The 21,843-nt window shown below is 42.5% G+C and overlaps 1 protein-coding gene across 1 annotated transcript; it reads right to left on the reverse strand.

The window, feature by feature from the left end:
- Nucleotides 1–15,178: 15,178 nt before the first annotated feature.
- Nucleotides 15,179–21,370, reverse strand: LOC147629608 (putative cellulose synthase A catalytic subunit 5 [UDP-forming]). The gene is made up of 14 exons (XM_086811097.1): nucleotides 20,945–21,370; nucleotides 20,600–20,795; nucleotides 20,195–20,406; nucleotides 19,711–19,825; nucleotides 19,433–19,625; nucleotides 19,078–19,344; nucleotides 18,641–18,986; nucleotides 18,252–18,389; nucleotides 18,042–18,167; nucleotides 17,732–17,944; nucleotides 17,350–17,644; nucleotides 16,909–17,105; nucleotides 16,461–16,811; nucleotides 15,179–16,285 (listed from the first exon to the last, which is right to left on the reverse strand). Exons 1-14 carry the CDS (start codon nucleotides 21,020–21,022, stop codon nucleotides 15,695–15,697), a joined length of 3,318 nt encoding a protein of 1,105 aa, XP_086667223.1. The 5' UTR covers nucleotides 21,023–21,370; the 3' UTR covers nucleotides 15,179–15,694.
- Between the last annotated feature and the right edge of the window lie 473 nt (nucleotides 21,371–21,843).

Genomic DNA, 21,843 nt, shown 5'->3' on the forward strand with positions numbered 1-21,843 from the left:
GATGAAGATGATCCCTTCATTCCACCGGAAGATAATTTCAATCCATAGGCATCTCTTGCACTCTATTTTGATGAGGCTGCCAAGTTTGAAGAGACAAAAGAGATGGATGATGCAACGTTTCACCAAGTCCAACGACAATTCAAATTTGACATACTTGGCAAGAGTAAGGAAAAGAAGGTAGAAAAAGAAGATAAAACTGATAATACCATCAACTTGTGGACTGATAAATAATTATAATTAGATGAAAATATGCAAGTAATTCTTTTGTATTGATATTATCATTAGAATGTTATTTTCTTGTTAATCTATATTTTCATAACTTTTTTAGTTCTAGTTTCTTGTTGAAGAGGGTGATTTCTTGCTTAGAGCATCTAGAAAAAGAAAAAGAGGCATGGAAGAGATGTAGCTTTATTTCATTACATTAACAAATTGTTAGCTGACAAAGCTTTTGGTCTATCACAAGCTGCTGAGCAATGATGGGAAAGCTACTATTCTTTTATTCAAAAGCTTATCTCGTTTCCTTGGAGGAAGTTTAATCCCTACTAACTATAACAAAGTAATTCTTATTGAGAAAATAAGTGCTATGAACATTTTTGGCTACTATTTGATTGGAACTTCCTTTTATTACCATCTCGACCTTTTCAAGTTTTTGCTAATTTTAACATCACCAATGTCTGAAAGTGTTTTTTTTCAATGCCTTGATTGCCTACTTTCTTTGCTTTTTTGGATGAAGTTTCCAAGAAAAGACAATGTACATGAATACAAGTTTTTCAATGATTCGATATAAAGCATGTAATGTGCATATGTGTACATTAGATAAAGGGATGTCAAGAACAGGCTTGTACTTTGGATCAAACTTATTTCTATTGGGGGCTTTCTTCCACCACTTTTCGCTCAACTTTGATGCTCAACTCGTTATAATATATGCATATAGAGACTTTGAGTTACCTCCTTTACTAATGTTGTACATACAGTTCAGTGTTTTGAGGTCCCCGGCAAGATGCCATTCAACTTGAAAATTACATCTCCCTTCTACATGAAACAGTTCACCTTGTACTTGACTTTTTATGATAGATGGTAATTTTTTAGTTTGATGAAACACCCAATTTAGTATCTCATGGTCCTCTATCTTTACCTATAAACATACAAATGACATAAGTAGATCTTCAATAGTGGTCCTAATACAAATGACATAAGTAGATATACATCTCAAAAAATTACTTACCTCGAATGATCCTAACCTCCATATATTTTTCTCTGATTGCATACTAAAATACTTTGGGCTATCTTCTGTCATGGATGGATCAAGTGCCCTATTCACCAATGTAACTATCACACATTCCACCTTATTTTCCTTTACTATCTCACATTCCTCCAATTTGATCAAGACCTTTACATTCTTCAAACATGATACAGTAAAATTCTACCATTCTTTTTCAAAGTCGTTTGTGAGTCATGGAAAATATTATTCCATGCATTGTACATTGTATTGTCTTTTTGACCTTCAAAATAACCTTCGATATGGAAACATTGTCCAATATACTCACCCACGTACTGATTTAAGTGGCTTCTTAGTCTCCATACTTATGCATGTGTTGGCAACAACAGGCGTTTGATTCTTTGGTCTTGTAATTTTTTGGATACAGTTTTGAAAATAGAAGTATACCCTTTTCTGCTAACACCGCAATCATCTAATGCTTCCTGAATTGCATAAACATCAACTTTGTTGTTATCAAAAAATTCTACACAGCATTCCTTTTCAACTTTTCATACTTTTTCTCTTCAATCATGTCATGTGCAATACTTGAAGATACCAATCCTTTCATCTGTTTGATTGGAAGGTTATTACGATTCACATTTTTTTTGTTTGGTTCCAATATGCTCCTAAAGAATAAATTGTGTTCTTAATATCTAGAAAAATAGTATCTTATTTATTTATTATTCATTCAAAATTACATTTAATAATAATTAAAAATTAGTAATAATTCTTACCTTTCCTGTTCCTATCACACTCCATGCTTGCATCCTCCCCACTTCTTGCTTTCAATTCTGCAAGATCACGAACTTTCTTCTTTCTTTGTCTTTCCACCTAATAGAGTTTCTTTGCTTCTTTCTTTTTTAAGTTTCTCTTTTGTCTTTTGTAATTCTTTAGTCTCACTTGTAATTAGTTCCTTCAACTTTGAACACTCATCAATCTTTTCTGATTTGTCTATTGCTTCTTGTTGATATAAGTGTTTGTACACAACTACAAGTGTCGAGTAACCTGATATGTAGCCAAGCATACCTTTGTAACCATCTCCTACATATCTTAAGAGTGATGTTGGATTGAAAAAGGAGGGAGTGGATTTTGTGATTTGGCATTTGTTGGGATAAATTGAGCCATCACACCATCGATCAAAATGGTGCAATCTTGATGTCCTCATGTTCTCTCTCTCCATAGTACCAATGCGTGGATCTTTTCTCTTTTTCTCAACCAAAGCATAATCATCTTCAAGATCTATATGAAGAAGATAAAGCCTCTTCCATTATGAATGTTCACCTCCTTCCATTTTTTTGGTTGTCTCCCCTCCAAAATGTAAAAATTTACTGAATTTAATGTTTGATATTATATAGAAAATACCTTCAATATGGTGTGTACAGTATTTAGTGTTCATTAATATGATGTGTAACATAGTTAGTGTCATATATTCTGTCCTAAATGCATGAGGATCTAACTAGATTCACCTTTTCAGTATGTGCGGATATTATAATGTTTCTTTTGGATCTTTTTTTTCACTTTTACACATTTTTTAGATCAAGTAAATAGGAAAATGAAGAATTTCTTAGAGGGCCCCAAAATGAGCTCCAATTTCCCCTAATGCTTGTCCCCCTCCCAAAGACTTGTCCTCTCTGTGTGATCAGACGAACATCTGGTCTAGATGACCTAAACTCATCCTTGAGCTCCTCATCAATCTACCATCTCTACTTATTCTTGCACCATATTTGTTCCCACGTACGAATTCCATTTTTGTGTAGTTTGTGAGCTTGTTTATATGATTTTTAATCTATGCAATTCCCCACACTCATAGAAGACCAGATGGAATCCAGGTGTTAAGTGTGGGCGTGTTTCCTAGTTTTCTTATGCAATCTGATTTCTGGCTTATATGGGATTCTTCCTTAGCTTGTGAGGGGCCTGCACCCAAGTTAACCAGGGAGGCATCTTGGAAGTCCATATCTTTAACCTCCTTTTCTAGGTCGCTATCATGAAATTGCATACTAGGGACCTCTTCTTCTTCATCCTCACTTGAGGATTCTTTGACAGTCTGAGTAGGGTCCGAAGTGGGGAGAACCTATTATATTTCTCCTTCTAGGTAGATTTCTACCACCTTCACTGTGCCCTTGTCCTCTACCTCTTCTCCCAACTGTTTGAAACCCCTGGCTGTCCTCTTTAGGGTCAGGTTGGTTGGCCAGTGGTTGAGGGAGGAAGTGAATTTGATAGGCCAATTCCTGATGAAGTGGTCCTTTGCTCCACAATGGAAACATGTGTTAGGTAGGGATGTCTTAAAAAACTAGAGGTTGTCCAAGGAGGAAGCCCATTCGGCATTGACAGATAAAGAGCTAGGGAGTTCCTTGCTTGAATCTACTTCCACTAGGGCCTGTGGGTGCCACCTCGGGGTTAGGTCGGTATTTTCTCTCATACCAAGCACTCTCCCTACTACTGGTTCGATCAGTAGGAGTTTGATTAGAGAGTGAAGAGGCAGGGGAAGATTGAGTAACTCTACCCCCCATACCAGGCAGAGTGTTGGTTTTGGGCCAACAGGGAAAAAACTTGGGATCCACCGAAATAAATATAGGTGAGAATTCCTTAGAATCCATTATCCTGCACCTAGGGAGGTATTGTGTATGTTCTACTCTATGATCCTCTTCGAGGTCCAATTAGCTCTCATCCATGCTTTGAGCACCGGTCTCGGCCCGTAGCACAATCCAATCAAATCCCTAGTCTAGTAAGCGGTCTGCCAGTCCTCGACGAGTTCCACAAGAAGAGCGAGAGAGATCTTACTAGCTCCGCATGTCGGATCTTGTCTCCAAGGCTTCCATTTGAGTAATGCTTGGATCTATCTTCATTCGTGATCCTCGGGGCTTCTTCTACATCGTGCTCTTCAGCTGGTTCGGCTCCATTTCTCTTAAAGGTAATAGAATCTGGTCGTGGCTGCATCTTTGGTTTTCATTTTCTTCGCCGAGCTACGAGTGGTGGACGGGCCATACGGGCTCTCCATGACCTGTGTGTGCAGAGGGTGCTGAAAGGTTGTGTGATTCAGGCGAGGAGACGAGTAATGTGTTGGAGAGAAGAGGCTATTGGCCTACACGGAGGCCTGTGCCACGTCTATGGTTTGAAGAGGCAAATTGGTTTAGAAAGGTGCCTTTTGCATGGAGTTCGTGTGACGTGATAAAAGAAACCCGACCGCCTGTTGTCGATGCTTGCATGATGGTGAATCAGATTGACTGCAAGTCTTTCATGGTGAATGATGCCTCCCTATTGTGAAATGACAGGGCTATCCTCCGTTTCAGAGCCTCAGTTGTGTTGTGCTCTGCAAGGACGGGTTTCAAGGTAGCCGATGGGCGCTGCCCTAAAGTTTTTTTATGTGAGCTTGTCGCCTAATGTGAGCTTGTCGCCTACAAGGGCAAGTCCCTCTGGCCTAGCAGCCATTGGGACCTGCGAGGGAGCCCCCTCTTTTTAACGTTGTGGGCAATAAAGAGAAGATAAGTGAGCGCGGGCCTGTACTCGTCTAAATATTGTAGGGACCCGCTTGATTGATATTTTTCAAATTCTTTTTTAGTTAAAACAGAGGAATATATTTAAAGAAAAGTGAGGTTACAAAGCCCCCATGAGGAAGGTCCATGGGGAGACACTGCAAACTGATAAACCCTGCAGATTATGGGAATAACACTGAACACTCTAAGACATGCGCAGCAGAACTGAAACAGTATACATAATCAAAATTGGATGAGCCGGTTCGTGAAACCAAACTTAATAGACAGCCTGGTGAACTCGGCTTTGACCAACAAGACCCAAAAGAAGCTTGTCTGGCTGATATCCAGTGAAAGGGGCTGAGAAAACATCATGAACAGAAGACTGAGTCCTGGAGGGTTTAAGGGAACCCTCGAGAGCTTTCCGATGCCTGGATGTAATAATCAGAGTGATGAAGTAATCTTTGACATTCGTGAACCAATCCTTGTTGCATGGATTCCTTTAATTTGCAGTGAGAGGAGCCGTGACACTTTCTCCATTTCCTCCATGGTAGAACCTGCCAACGATCCACCTCAATAGGTACACCACTCGGCTGAATCTGATTGATAAGCTTGAGAACACTGTCAAGGAAGAGATAAAAGTGGTGATTAGTTTTAATTTCATACAAAGCTTCATTCCGTTGCTTCCAAACATGCCATAGCAGCAGAATCCTAACGGAGTGCCATGTTAAGGGGTCCAGCGTGTGACATTCTCCTAGGAGGACTTCTTTCCAATTGAGAGGGGTGTTCCTAATTTTCATAAAAGCCTTGTTAAGAACATTCAAGAATTGCCTAGTGTCTGGGCAAGAGAAAAATAGATGGGGGACAGTTTCTATCCTGGTTTTGCAGCGGGGACACAGCCCATTTCCATGACCAATCTTCATAGCCTTCTCAAGGGTCCAGGTAGCTCTGTGAATGACCAGCCAGGCCAAAATGGCGTGTTTCCTTTCTTGAGCGAAGGCCCATATTAACTTAAAGCGGAAGGCTCATTGATGTTTGTTCCAGGACAAGGACCATCTATTGTTAAGCTTGAGAACTAGGTTACCTGCATGAACCACGTTAGGAAGCTTGACAAGGTTGCTGGAGAGACCCCACAGAACGGCTTTAGAGAAGGTTTTGTAATCACAGATCAGCCCCGGGGGGATGGAAACCTTAAGAGAATTACACCTTTGCATCACAAGCTCCACTCCTCCCCGAGGCAAAATGAACTTATTACTGATTTGTTCCCTGTTTAACATACCATTTGCGTCACATAAGTCACCCCAAACCTTTATACCAGATTTGAAACAAGATAGGCTGATCTGGACCTGATCATTGGAGATCGGAAACACAAGGTGTCCAAACCAGACAGAATCTGCAGCATAAGCATACCGACCTCTCTTAGTATAAGTTTGAAAGCGAAAGAGCTTTTTATAGTTCATCCAAGACTCCCACATCCTGCGGCAAAGTTTGCTGCCTATTGGGGAAAGATCGGCCTCAGAGAACAGCACTTCATTGAGCGAGAAACCTTTCCACGATCTTTTACCTTTGAGCCAAAATTTACCAACATCCCTTTTAATCAGGTCTGCCCAAACATCATTTGACAAGATGGCCCTTTGCACCCATTTGGCTGCTAGCTTCTCAGCCAACAAACCAATATTAATAATGCCAAGACCCCCCTGCTCTTTATCCAAACAACAAACCTGAAAAGCAACTTTGCTAATCCTCTTTCTGTCTAGTGACCCCTCCCCCACAGATAATTACCCATGATAGAGTAAAGGGATTGAAGTTGGGTCTCGGAGGGCTTCCAACAGGCCAGGAAGTAAACTACGGAGGGGATGATGAAGTGATTGAGGACAAAGGCTCGGGAGGCAACCCCGGTGTTAATGTGACTCCATTTCTTGACTTGATTCTTAAGTTTATTTAACACATAGTCCCATCTTTGTTTAGCAGAGATGTTAAAGCCCATGGGGATGCCTAGCAGCCTGAAAACTATACCTTCAGGGATAATCTTACAACCTGCGGACAGAATCGAAGGAGGGGGCCCACCTTCGAAAACTCTGAGGCTGGTTTTTGAGTGGTTTATTTGAGAACCACTGGCAAGGCAGAAAGTTTCAAGGCAGGTCATGAAGTGGGCCGCAGTTAGAACATCATTCCGAAGCAGCACGTTAGTGTCATCGGCAAAGAGCTGAAGGCATAAAGGGTCAGCCCTGTTAGGGATCTCAATACCCTTGATATTGTTGTTGGCTAGTTCATTGTTAACCAGCCATCCCAGGGCATCCGCAACAATAGCAAAAAGAAGGGGGGAGAGGGGAGAGCCTTGCCTTATAGATTTCCTTAGAGGAAAGGCTTCAATGAGAGACCCATTAACCGCAACCTTGGAAGACGCATTCCCCAGTAAGGTTTGAATATACTTTATGAACTTCCTGTTGAGGCCAATATCTTGAAGTGATTGGAAAAGGAAGGACCAATCAATTCTATCATAGGCTTTATCAAAATCAATTTTGAGGAAGATGTAACTCTGGCCAGAGTTTTCAGCATGCTCCATACCCTCCCAAAGGCTAATGACAGCATCAAGAATATACCTACCCCTAATGAAGCCCTTTTGTTCTTTGAGGATCCACTCATCCATGTAGGGGTTGATTCTGCTAGTCAGGATATGCGCAAAAACTTTGTAGAGGGAAGAGAGACAAGTTATGGGTCTCCAGTTTCCAAGATCTTCTTTCTCATCTTTTCTTCTTTCTCATCTTTTTTGTGAATCAATTTGATCACCCCCATATTGGTTCTTTCAGCCAAACCCCTCTTCTTCATGGCTTCTTTCCAGATGTTAAGGATGTGCGGGGTCAGATCATCTTTGAATGTATGAAAGAATTCATTTGGAATTCCATCTTCACCCGGAGATTTCCTCTTTTTGAGCTGAGAGATAGCCTCCTTGACCTCCTTTTCAGAGAAGGGGGAGTCCAGCTTAAGGGCTAAAGAGGGGTTAACAACCTTTTTCCTAATGAGAGCAATCTTAGCCCTAGCAGCAGTAACTTCCTGGGAGGGAGGAAGGGCTGTGGAGAACAAGTTAGAAAAGTGATCCTTGATAACCTGCAAGTTTTCCACATCATCTGCAGCTGGATGACCATTGGGTCTCTTGACCATAGGAGTAAGGTCCCTAACTTTTTTCCTTTTGAGGAGGGCAAACATCTTAGGGTTAGGGGTGTCGATTTTCCCAGCCCAAACCTCTCTGTACCACAATCTTGTGGCCTTAGCAGCCAACAACTCCTCCAGTCTGAGTTGATTCTTTAGCTCAATCAAAGAGTGGTCTAAAACACCATTTTTAGACAGATAGATGGCCTGGATCTGGTTCCTGATCTGAACTCTACGATTCAAGCGAATCGTAGAAGCTTTAAGCTTATACTCCTTGCAGATAGAATGGACCTTATTGACCAGACGTTGGAGGGGGATGAGAAATGACTGAAGGCCTCAGTGATGGAGACTTTAATCAACTGTGGGATACACGGAAGATGAAAGAGGGAGGGGTCAAGATGGGGCCATCCAGCCCTTCCTTTGGCCTGGCCTAAAGACAGATTACAGATCAGAGGAAGGTGATCAGAAGTGGTTAGGGAGGAGTCAGTGTAACAATTGATCTTTAAGAACATATCAATCAGGCTGCCCGAGGCATAAAGTCTGTCCAATCTAGCTGCTCTGTGATAGCAACCGATTTGATTATTAGACCAGGAGAAACCAGTTTTCATTGAAAGGTTAGAGAGATCCTTATCCACCTTTAGCAACTCCCATGTAACCTTTTCATGACCACTAATGGTTCTACCCAGATATCTATTTCTGTCCCCCTGGGACTCAACCATGTTAAAGTCACCAACAAGCATGATGGGACCCACAATCTGCATCATAGAATGCCAGGTTGCAGCTCTCAAGCTGGCCAAGCAGGGGGCATAAACAGAAACCAAAGTGAAGTTGAAAGGGTTGCCAAGCCTAACCGCAGTCCAACAGTGGTTATCATCAGACCAAGCATCTAAAATTGCATGTTCCCACTTCATATGAATGCCGATTGCGGCCCCACCTTTCCCTGCGTGGTGGTTGGTAAAAAACCACCGCGCATTTCTGGAGATTCTTTGAAGGTTCATCAGAAGCTGAGGACCCCCGATTTTGAGCTCTTGCAAACTGAGCATGTCAAGGTCTAAAGCTAAGTCACTTAACCACCTATTGATGGCCACAGCCCTATCCGGGTTCGTGAGCCCCTTACAGTTAAAGGAGAGCAGTTTACTCGAAATCATTTTTTACTAGTTTTGAAAGGTTTCCCCGCGGACACGAAGGTTCTTAGGGCTTCTTGACTTTTATCCTTTTTCCTCTTCATTTTTGAACCCAAAAGGAGGGGGGAGAAGTCACCCTCCTCATGATGTTTCATAGGTGAGAGGGACATCCTCCTCATCAAAGCATCATCTTCTTCATCTAGTTGGGCTTTGAAAACTTCATCGTTTCGTTGAGTTTTATCAATGAAATCCTCATCAAATTCCATCGGGGAATCAAGATCTTGACTGGAGATCACTCGGTCCTTGTTATGGACCATACCCAGGGAGGGTTGTACAACACCTATAGGGGCTGAATTAAGAGTCTCTTTGGCCTGAAGCTGCATGCCTAGGCCATCTTGCACCTCCTCAAGGAGGGGGGCAAATCTGTTGGCTGGGATATGCCAATTAGCTTTATTGTTTTTAAACTTGGACACATGTTTTTTTTGGGGCAGAACGAAGGACTCATCTTTGGCTGGGGTTTTATCACTAACAGCTGGTTGCTGGAGATCAGGGCATTCCCTGATCAAATGCCCTTGCTTATTACAGTTAAAGCAGGCGTTCGGAAGGTTCTTATAGGTTTTATCACTAACAGCTGGTTGCTGGAGATCAGGGCATTCCCTGATCAAATGCCCTTGCTTATTACAATTAAAGCAGGCGTTCGGAAGGTTCTTATAGGTCAGAGCTTGTTCATAAATAATCTGGCCCTCTCTGTTTTTCAGGGGGGACTTTCTCTTTAAGGGGTTTGGCGGTGTCTACTTCAATTAGCATTTGATGCGCCCATTGAGGATTGACGACTTGGAAGGGTTTTTGACCTAGAACTTTCCCTACAGAACCCCCAATCCTCTTAGCCCATATGGAATACTTAGTAGGCATATCGGTTAATTCAACCCAGACAGGGATTTTGGTGGGTTTGGGGCCTTTGGGGTCAAAGGAGTCATACCATCTGAAGAAGGAGAGGGGGGTGTTTCTGATTATCCACTGGCTGCTGTTGATAACAGAAGAAGCACTTATTACCGAGTCTACAAAGTGAAACATGTAGTAAGAATTTGGAAGATGTTGAACAAAAGCAACTTTAATCCCCTTCTGTTCCCAGTTAGATTTAATCCAGAATTTCAGAGTATCAACCGGAGGCCTTGCCCCATGACAGAGCCCTATCAAAGAGTGGGATGACAGGTGGTCCTGCCATGCAGCCAACTCGTCATCATCACATATTACAGTGCCATCAGCATCAACATCAAAATCACCAGTTTTTTCTTCAAATGTCGGGTTCTGCGAGACAGATTAATAAGAGGGTTTTCAACAGACCTGGGGGGGAGAGTTGATTGAACATGACCTGATAACGCCCGTGAGCCTGTAGGAAGGCGGACCGCTTCAGCAAACGACGTCGGGAGACCAGTGTTAGCAGGACCAAGAAGACCCTGAGGGGGGCCATCAAGCTGAGGCCCCCGAACTCCTTCAGAATCACGCAGGCCTCCAGAGCCGGTATGATGACGGGAAGACGCCTTGGGTGTAGATAGCGAACCCCCAAGAGATCTCATTGGCGCTTGATGGAGTACCAGAGATGACGGACCAGCCCCTTCGCGTAAGGCGTGAGTGTTTGAAGCAGCACCAGAGATGACAATGTCCTGAAGCGACATCACAGCACAGAGTTCCCCCCTTTCGGGGGGGAGGGGGTAGAGCGAAGGGCGGCTCAGCAGGAAAGGCGCAGAGTGGAAGCGGAGCAGGGGAGATGGCAGCTCTGCATGCAGAGGGGGAGGTGCATGAGCGACACCTGGTCGCTAGCAAGGCCTTACACGTCGCTCATGCAACGGAACTATTTTTCAAATTCTTAGAGAGTAACGAGAGTCTATTTCTCTTCGAACTTCCAAATTCTTGTCACGTGACAGCTTCATGAAACTCTTCCTTTATACAATATATACTAGTTCTACGCTCGCTTGTTGCTGTGGCACTTTCCTCAACCGTGCAAAGTCTACTCTTTTCTGCAGTGCTACCACTTGTCTAGAGAAGGAAGAGAGGAGATTAGAGGAGACGTTAGAGAGTGACACGTGGAAGGCAAGAAAACTTGTGTTTAATAGAATAGATAGAGAAGCCACATTGCTAGTTTATTGATTTGGAAATTTATCGCTTGTGCATACAAGAGACTACATCACCAATGCCCATCCACCGTTTCACTTGTCCACTTACTTGCTCTTCCTAGAACAAGGACTTCATGAGACTCTTTCCTATTAAAAAGGAATTTTTCATTTCAATTGCTCCATATTTTTAGCGTGGGATCTGATGAGATGTCCTAAATGGCAATTTTCCCTCTTTTGCTCTTATTATTGACCTTGCCTACATAGAGACGGTTCATTTAGGAAGAGAGAGTAGAAAAGTAACGTCCACATTTCAGTCCCGCCCCACCATCGGGTGTGACGGGCCAGTTTCCCCCGTCACATAACGTTCACATCCCTCTCGAGGAGAGAGCCGTTACCTCGACTGCTCAGTCCACTCGCCTAATATATAAATAATCATTATCACGTACCTACTCCAAAGAAGCATCTTAAATAATCGTTATAACCTAGCTCCCAACCTTATCCTTATAGCACGTCAAATTTTTAGCGGTTTTGTATTGAAATTTCTCAAAAAGATCGACCTAATGAGACAGGATTCGGAAGTGGCATAATACATCCAAAGCCTGCTCGCCCTGAAGAATAGTGTTTTGCTAGGTGCCTAGTCTTTTTGTACAGAAGTTATGCTTCTTCACTCAAAAGCTTGATATAAATGGTTGATTTTCTTTTTTTTTCTTTCTTAATATAACACATAGTCGCTTTTATTTTATTTTTTTAAAGAAATTTCATGCCACAAGTGTCAAAAAATTTACCCCACTACTTAAAATTTTAAAAAACATTACAAATCAACATTGTTAAATTATCATTATAATCTAAACTTGTAATCTTTTATTTTTGGGACCAATAATAAATATATATATTAACTAGAGAAATCCAAATACACCAGTAAATCTCGTTTACATGAGAGATTTACTAATCCTTTCCTCTACTTTAAACCCTTCACTTCATTTAAAAGATTACAAAGCAAAGCCCATCTCTCATCTTCCAACAGAAAACTAGATTGCTCTAGTTCCAACTAGATTCTCTATAAAAGCTACAAAGGTGTAATCAGTTTGTTTTTCCTTAAGATACCACCTTCTGGTTTTAGGTCCAAACCTAGGCAATTTAATTTTATATCCTTCAATGTCATTCACCTGCAAAAATGAATCATGGGTTAAAAACCCCCAGTATGTTTGAAGCTTCCATAGATTTAGGCATGAATCAGGAGATGCTCACCTGCAACTTCAGCAAGAGCTGTAAACCGTCCCTCTATTCAAGCTGTCTGCTCGAGCCATCTGATCCTTCCAGCAACAAACGTCGAATTTCTCAACTGTGGTAATTTCCATGTTTAACTCGTGAATTGGTGTAATTTCCTACTGCTGGAGTTGTCATAATTTCCTGTGCTAATTTGCTATGGCCAATTGTGGTAATTTGCTCTCGTAATATATTCTGCTATTGGTAGTTTAGTTAATTCCTAAACTCTGGTAATTTCCTATTTTTATTTTGCCTTCAAATGATTTTAAAAGTTTCGCATACGCATATCTAATTCTCAACGCTGCTTTTTTCAAGATTTTGTGCACATGCAAGGGACACAATTGAATCCGATCGTTTCGACCTTAGCTAAAATAAAATTCCAAATAGATTTATTAATTTGATAGAAATTTTATATTATTGTACATTCTTTCCAGCTTGGCCACGTGCACATAGTCATGCTGTACGTGCATGTTTCTTTTTTTGTCCATGTTTCATGCACCCAAAATAAAATTTTGGATTCCGAATGGATTTATTAATTTGATAGAAATTTTATATTATTGTACATGATGGCCACGTACATTAATATAGATGCTGGCCACGTGCACGTAGTCATGTTGTACGTGCATGTTTCTTTTTTTGTCCATGTAGAAATTTCTTCTTCTTCCATGCTGTACGAATCATTCAACCCATACCGTGCTGTGGATTTCTTATTATAGACATAGCATTGCTTATTTAAGAACTTCATTTCTTCAATTTCTACAGTAATTATGTTCTGTAATCATGATGCCTCCCAAAAGAAAGCCCTTTGATGACATTAGTAATATAATGAAGATAGATCGAGGCCCTTGCTCTTCATCTATGTTATGTTGACGCATGGACCCTGGTCCATCTTGTACGTCGTTGCTATGTGATAAGGCTCAACCCTCTGCATCGACTGTTCCAAGAGCTGAGTCCAGAATTGTGACACCTCCAGAAGAATCCTTCATTGTTCGCAATCTGCGTGCAGTGAAGCAGAAAGCCCGGTCCTCATGTGTGGATGTAGTCCATGAAGCAGTATACTGTTGTCTTTTTTTCATGTGGCTTGATGGTTTAATAGTACATCTGCATCATGTTTCTATTGCAGGTTCTTCTGAAGTTCCAAGAAAAGGCAAAAAGCCAATACCACGACCTTCTGTTGCCCCTCTGACCAATGATAGGAATACAGACTCTGAAACTTCTGTCCACAAAATCCCTAAATTTCCATTAGAGAAAAAAATTAAATTGTTTGAAGTCTCTGTAACAGTTGCTATAGAGAATAGAGATATTAATGTTTGTTCCTGGGAACCACTAGAAGAACTTGTTAGGATGGAATGCCTCAAGGGTTTGTTTGCCCTTGAAAAAGAAGGTACTCTAAATCACCTCCATTTCGAGATGGTGATAATTATCATGGCTCCTTCACTAAAACCATCAGACGATACCTAGGATGGGAGTTCTGTAAACCAAAAGGAGCCATACAGATTTATATGCACACATTCGAAGGCATCGTCAGTTATTGCATGAAAGATCTTCACAAAGCACACTTCAAATTCTTCTCGCACAATGTATCAGCAAAAGAAATAACTAGAGGCAAACAGCTTTACGCACTCTACGGACAGGCAGATCTTTAAAATAAAGTTTGTTTAACTCATGTAAATCTTTTTGCGAGAGCCTATGTTTTTATGGATAACTATGTATCTAACAAGCTAGGTGCATCGCTTGAAAGCACACTTCTGAAAATGGTATGCAGAAGCAAGTACTACCCTGCCACGTCTTGGATAATACCAAAGACATGGAATGGAATGAGCAAGAGGAGGTCAGCAACGATTTGGAAGGTGATGAAACTACCTCACCTAACACAGTGCATCAAAATTGATGAGATTTTCTTTGTAGACAACCTTGGAGGTAGAGGGAGATATTTTGATGCAACTTATCAACATCTGGACAACGATGAAGATGAAAATCCGAGGAACAATGGAACGGATGCCGACATGCGACCTAGGAGTCAAAACAATCCTATTATTATAGATGATAATGATGGTAGTTCCCAAGCAGAGCCAAATTACAATCAATCTTCTCTCTCTGTTTGTGAGAAAACATATAACTTCAAAAAAGCTATCGTGGATGGTCATGGGTTTGTTCCACTATCACCTTCCGTCTGTAAATATTTTGGGCTTATAGAGGAAGAGGGATGTTTTCTATAGTTAAATTTACCTTGTGTGTGTAAAAAATAACACACACTGGAATAGTCTTACTTTCTGCAATTTGTTTTGGAGTCCCTCTATAATACTATGGTTTTCGTAGGGAAGACGGTTACTACATGTACATTGCTTTTACTATGTGCCTTTGCACTATGACATGTATATTTTGTCATCAATACAATCATCAGTTTTCCAATTATGTGTTTCTCAAATTTTCCTTGTGTATTTTGTCGTCAATATAATATATAGTAAAATATTTCAGGACTTCTCCATTATTCAATTTGTCAAATATTATTTTTCTTGTTTTCAGTAATTGATTGGTGAATTTGTGATTTGCCTTTGAGTCTAATCTTGAAACCTTCGTTTATGAATATTTTGTTTGTCAAATATTTTTTATTTTTGGCAAATGTTTATTAAATTTAAATATTTGTCTTTAACCCTTGATGTGATGTGATGAGATTCGAAGCTTTTGATTATTAAAGTTATAATATTTATTAGCTGCATTTATGCAGCTAATTAATGCAACACCCAAAAAAACCTGACTATGCAACAAAGCGCTAATATATATTAGAGAGCCCAATAAAAGCACTCAATGACGTCTTTCTTTTTTTTTTAATTAATAATCAACTCCAAAAGCAACATTTCCCAACTGAAGATACCCTCTTATTTTTTGAGAGCACCCCCCCACACCCTAAAAGAATGAATATGCACAGTATCTTCACAAGATAATCTGCAATTAAAGAATGGTCCCTGCTCCTGCTGCCAGTGTTGTCTTCATCCAGTGCCAACAGTATTAAGGGAGTGGTTGATGTATAGCGGAAGGATTAAGGCGGTGGTATCATATCGCGAGCAATTAGCAAGAGGTATATGAAAAATAGCTATCTACAAGAGCCTCAAGAAATGTCTGACCCTTTCCTCTGAGCTTTCTTCCTCATACAATCCAAGGTCCTCCTTTTTACATGTTGGCCCCCTTGCATTGCAGATGATCAAAACTGCATTCTGGCAATTTAAGGTCCTGCATTTCATGTACATTGTTGTATAAGGGGTCCCCCTTTTACTGTGTCATGACAGTCCAACCCACATTCCACCAGGTCCCTTAGCTGTTGTCACAATCTAACCCACATTCCACCAAAACTGGCCCTGTTTGCTTAGGCAAGAAAGGATTTATCCTCACCCAGAGTAGAGACAAGATGGAGGCCAATAGAATCGACCACACAACCACAATAGTCGGTGTTCGGTTTTGCCTGCCCATCAATCCTTTCAAGAATGGGTATAGATGCATGATGACCCATATTGCAAAGAAGAGCTTTCCAAAGAGAGGACCCCAAGACTGGTAGCCATTGTTGATTGCATCCGATATTCCCGCCACCACACCCACCATGTTCAGTATAAGCAACGTCGTGGGGGGGATGAGAAGAGTTGTCCACTTGAGCTGATAGAGCTCTCCGAATTCCCCATCCTCAGCTTGCTTTGCAGTCACCGTAAAGCTGGTGTCAATACCAGCCAATACCTTAAGCAGTCCTTGAAACAAAGCAAAAAGATGGGCTGAAACACCCCCAATAACCCAAAACTGCTCATTCCTCCACCATTCATCGATTCCCACCCCACTCCACCGCATTTCCAGAATGCCGGTTGCGAAGATCGAGAGAAAGAGAGAAATGAACCAAAGGCTGGCAAAGCTGTCGATCTGCAAGAGCCCCAACCAAGACCCGACATTAGGATAGGGAACACGAGATATGAGAGAAAAGCAATACACCTTGGACCCACAGCTAACAATCATTTCAAGCTTCCATTATCACACACACAATACCACGTTTCCAAAAACTGTAGGATCTTAAACTGGTAGAGCTGTCGGGCGTTACCGTGGGGATGATAAACTTCCCCGTGAGCAGGCAAACTGCTGGAAGAGTGCAGTAAGCCAAGAGAGGAAGGGATGTTAGCGGATAGACAATTGTGTTGATGTATGCCAGCCTTTCCAACCACTTCAAGCCACTTCCGTAACCATACCAAATAGGGCAATGCCGACTCAGAAAAATCTCCACAGAGCCGAGTGCCCATCGAAGCACTTGATGAAGTCGATCGGTCAGATTGATTGGTGCAGACCCCTTGAATGCAGGCCTTGACGGCATGCAATAAATCGAGCGCCAGCCGCGTACGTGCATCTTAAATCCAGTCAAAATATCCTCTGTGACTGATCCATAGATCCATCCTATCTGTAAGCAATTAAGGTGCCTTGTCAACGGATTAACAATCGCACTTCAGAACAAATCACAGTGTACTTCAGATTATAGGTATGCCTGAAAAACAAACCTCTTTGCCCCATTCAGTTTTATCCTCATAACCGCAGCTGATGACATGGATTGCTTCTTTCAAGACAGACGCAGGGCTTGCATTCTGAGGAACGCCACCATTTTCCAAGAGAGTGGATGCAATTAAGACGGGAGACTGACCGAACCTTTTCTGGAGATTCTTTTGAGACATCAATGCAGTCTTCTCACTCTCAATCCCTGCATAACACAAGCCATTACATTAGAAACATAACACTGATGCCATTCAGGTATCCCTCTTGTGTAAGGGTCTTCACAGACATGTCCCTCACAGCTGTACTGACAGGAAATCGACAAGGGAGATCCCTTGCCCATGAAGGAGGCGGACAGACAATGTCTCCACTTATTATATCAGTAAAGACCTTCTGGATCAACCCTCTTTACAAAGAATTAACAGTGCATGAAGATATCAAAGTTCACTCACCCTCCACCCGTTCTACATCTTCCAATTTACACATTGGAGTATGGTCATCACTTTTCTTGTTATGCTTTTTCTTCTTATCAAACTTCTGCTTGATGCTGAGCTTTGATTTCCTGCTTTTCTTCCTAGGTCCACAACAGCACCAGCTGCAGCACAAGGTTGAACAACAATTGCAACTTCTACTCGGTGGTTTGTTCTTCTTAGGCGGATCATAACCATACAAGGATTGCCTTCTGAATACACAGCCTGTTCCCACATAAACAGGGCCTTGAATGCCATCTAAACCCCTCAGGTTGATCTGCAGAAATCAGTAATTTGACCAGTAGTGAACACCACGATCAAAGAGAGGGCACTGAGTAAAGCAAACCAAGGTCCTACAACTCACGTCAAAGAAAACTGTGTTATTATTTGCGTATCGGTCATGCCGATCGATGCCATCAAATCTTTGAGGGAACTGCACGTAGCAAACTTTCTTCCCAACAGTTGGATCCATCATGAAGCACATGGCCTCCTTCAAGGCTTTGCTGTTATTGATATAGTGATCACAATCCAGGTTGAGAATGTAAGGAGCATTGGTAAGAACTGCAGAGACTCGCACCTGCGACAGCAAAAATCTCAAAAATGTCCATTTACAGGGGAGGAACAGGAGATTGTAATGACCATCTAAGTGGCATGTGGCTACAAAAGTAACTTACACATGTATTCATAGCCCCTGCCTTCTTGTGATGGTTGTAACCAACTCGTTTCTCGCGAGAAACATAGACCAGCCGGGGTAGATGATTCCCATCAGTGTCTACGCCACCACTGTGACCAAAAAACACCTGCGTGAACGACATCTGACATGAAGAAAAAGAAAAAAAAACACTCATGTAACTCTCTACTATGCCATGCAGTAGAAATCTCACCTGAATCATTCCAGGATGCTCCCGGGGGTTGTTCCCTGGCCACGGTGTACCGTCCTGCATGGTCCAACCCTCTTCTGGAACCTTTTGAGCCTTCGCAACCAGGGCATTGATTCTAACTTTAAACTCTTCGTATTCTCTCTGCAGATCACATTCACAGCCATCAGAACTGAATGTCGCATCAAGGCAAGACTATGACAACTGTGTGCCTCCCTCAAAAGCTGAGAAGGAAACCAAACACAGAATTAAACTTTAAACTCTTCGTATTCTCTCTGCAGATCACATTCACAGCCATCAGAACTGAATGTCGCATCAAGGCAAGACTATGACAACTGTGTGCCTCCCTCAAAAGCTGAGAAGGAAACCAAACACAGAATTAAACCCAGACTAACCTTCATGGCCCTGCGCTCCTTCACAAACGAAGGGTGTACCTTGTCTTTAAGATAATCAATTTTCTGAGCAAAATACATCTCTGGGGCTCGTGGCTCGAGGTTAAATTTCTTACAAAAAGGGATCCACCTCCTTGCAAACTCGGAGGTCTCCGATATGGCCTCAAATGTCAACATAGCAGCTCCGTCATCTGACACATAGCAGGAGACCTTATCTACAGGATAATCAACAGCCAGGATTGACAAGACTGTATTGGCTGTAACAATAGGTGGTTCCTTCATGGGATCCACTGTGCTCACGTATACATCAACCGCAGACAGTTCAGAGGGTTGCCCTTCTTTCTCATATCTGTCAAAGAAGCCAACAAAGAAGTCAGCTTTGGGCATGGCTAGAGGCCGTATGTACAGACAGAAAAACTAATGCTTTCATGCTCAATTACCTTAAGCAAAGTCTGTCCAGATATGTTTCACGGTTAATGGGAAGCCACTTTGGAAACTGATCCAGAATCCAAGAGAAAGCAAACCAGATCTCACAGATCACTGATACAAGCCAGAGACCATATGCATCTTGCACTGGGTTGAGCACCCGGTACCGTAGAAAAAAGGCAAGAACTACAAGCCGGATAACGATGATTAGCCTGTAGGGATTGATTCTGGCAGACGGGATAGGAATCTTCCTCGATAGAGGCTGTCTTGCCTCGTCCATCCTGTCGATCACACAAACGACACCAGAACGTCATGACTGAACCTGTATTTTCAGTGATCCAGAGAAGTCCTAGACGGTCACAAACTTACATGGGCAAATCTGAATCATCTGGCACGCCATCACCACTTTTGCCTCCATCCAACAAAGCCTGGCCACCCTCAGCCTTGACCATTTGTAATTTCTCGTGACGAGTTTTCCAGCTATCCATTCTGTCCTTCCAGGCAATGCTGCCATACCCATATGATGCAAGGTCCTTGCTCGGATCCAATGGCCTGGGTTGCGCTGTTCCAAGTGCATTCTATTGTAAAGCACCACTTGACAAGTAAGGGCGAGAGCTTTTAAGGAACAAAGTGAAGATCAGTGATACCTGGTAGATTAGATTCCAAGTAAGGAAGAGGGTGAACCCTTTTTCCACCACTGCCCAAAAAGGGTGGTATCACAAGGGCATGGTGCTCTGGAGAAATGCCACATGGATCCTCATCCTATTAAGAAAGTTGAAAGGCAAATACTTACTATCTAATCAACAACCACCACGGAATGAACAGCAAAAAAAAAAAATCATATCTACCGGCAGATGGATGCCGTGAGAACACACACACATGACCAAATTCATGTGAGAGTTATGAACATGTGTGACGATTCAGCTGTGAATTACATGGAATAAAGTGTAGCAATGTGAACAGCAAAGGGAAATTAAGATAACCGTAGCCAGCAGATAATAAGGTGATGCACAGAAAGAAATGTGTACAGTTCGCAGTTCCTCAGTCTGGCACAATCTTGTAGGGTGGTATTGATACTATTCCTTCAAGCACATAGAATCCAACTTCTGAAAACGTGAGTTGGGAACATACAGTTGGCCCGTTAGTGAGCAGTGGAACTTGAAGCAGCATGGTATGTGTCATGTGAGGCGTATCATGGTCACAACGGCCATAGCTCATTTGACCATGAAGCATGGCTTCTGCAATATGCTGGCTGTTATGAGAATCTGGATATTCAAAGTTGAACTCATTCTCCAGGTCATCCGTATCCTCCTCCTCCTCATCCCCTTCAACCCTGGGGCTTCCTACAATAACATGAGGTGTGTGATGAGATCAGGATTCCCCATCTCTTAGATGTGCAGCACAGACAAAGAAAAGTAACAGCACTCTTCAAGCAAGTCTTAGAGTGCACTGCATTTCCCTACTTCAATTGGAGTTCATGTAGGTAGAAGTACTGTCAGGGTGTGTAGGAGTATAGGGTTAGTGAGGAGGGCTAACCTTTGAGGCGTTTGTATCTTGTCTTGCATTGTGGGCACATTTGGTTCCCTTCCCTGCGTTCGTACTCATAACAAGGCCTGCAGACCGGGAAAGCACACTCGTTGCATGCCACAAAGACCTCCCCGTCAGCTGTGAGCCCAACTGGATCGCGGCAGATATGGCAAACTTGGTCACTCAGTTGTTCCACTTGCTTGGCCTGCAGAAACGGAGTCAATTTTCGAAGCCCTAGCTTGGTATATCATATGGGGTAAAGAGAAGCTGCTATGCAGGTATGATCAAAGAGGTGTACATCTCCAAGACAAAATGGGACTCTTTGCCAAAGGTGTGGAAAGCATAGCCACTTACCCCAATACGTTCCAGGCCAATCACCACAAGCTCGTTCCGGGTGTGGGATCCTGCAACCAGGCCCGCATTGGCCTCCATGTTTGAAGGTCCCGAATGTGGAACTCAACAAGGAAGAAAGAACGCCTGAGATCGTTAGATATTTGAGGTAGGGCATGTGAGTGGGAAAAAAAAGTGCTGCGTACTTTTAGTTGGGAGAAATTGGGAGCAAAATGAGGCAATCTGGGGGTGCGATGCGTGCACGCAGGGGCAAGAAGGAGGAGAAAAGAAGAATAGAGTCAGCAAGAGGTGAAGAGACGGTTGAAGGGGACAATGGGAAAGAGACAGGACAATGGGAGGGAAAGGGGAACGGGGTAAAAGGAGAAAATTGCTTGGTGAGGCAAGCCAACAAGCAAAGGGGAAAAGACCCAAGTGAAGCAAGTGTTGTGTAGTTAAGTGAGGTTAGCAATGAGAAAAGGGCCTTCGAAAACGAAGCAGAGGAGGAGAGGAGGAAATGGTAGTAGAGGAGCAGAAAAGCGCCTTTCTTTTGACGGACGCGCCGGCGCTGCCTCTCAACAGTCAGCAGTCACGAAAACATCAGGTTAAACCCAAATTCCGCCCCAAAAAGAAAAGAACCGCACGGCGCGGGGCCCGCAGCGTGTGTCACCTCCACACTGCCTTTCCTCCCGACGGCCAACTGATCTCTTTTTTTCATCGTTAACTTGTCCAGCTGTTTTATATTCAATGACCTCTTCCGATGTAAATTGTGCCGTGCCAACCAATGTGCATCTCTGGCGCGCATAAAATTGTGGTACATAAACTGTAAACCAACGTAAAAGGGCAATGTGGTTTGTCGACGCGTGACATTCTGGCTTTAGAGTCTAGACAAAGGTCGGTCACACATTTTTCCAGGACAATTTGAG

The sequence above is a fragment of the Cibotium barometz genome, chromosome 17 (assembly GCF_041138505.1).
Source record: "Cibotium barometz isolate CiBa-2024 chromosome 17, ASM4113850v1, whole genome shotgun sequence".
NCBI classification, from domain to species: domain Eukaryota; kingdom Viridiplantae; phylum Streptophyta; class Polypodiopsida; order Cyatheales; family Cibotiaceae; genus Cibotium; species Cibotium barometz.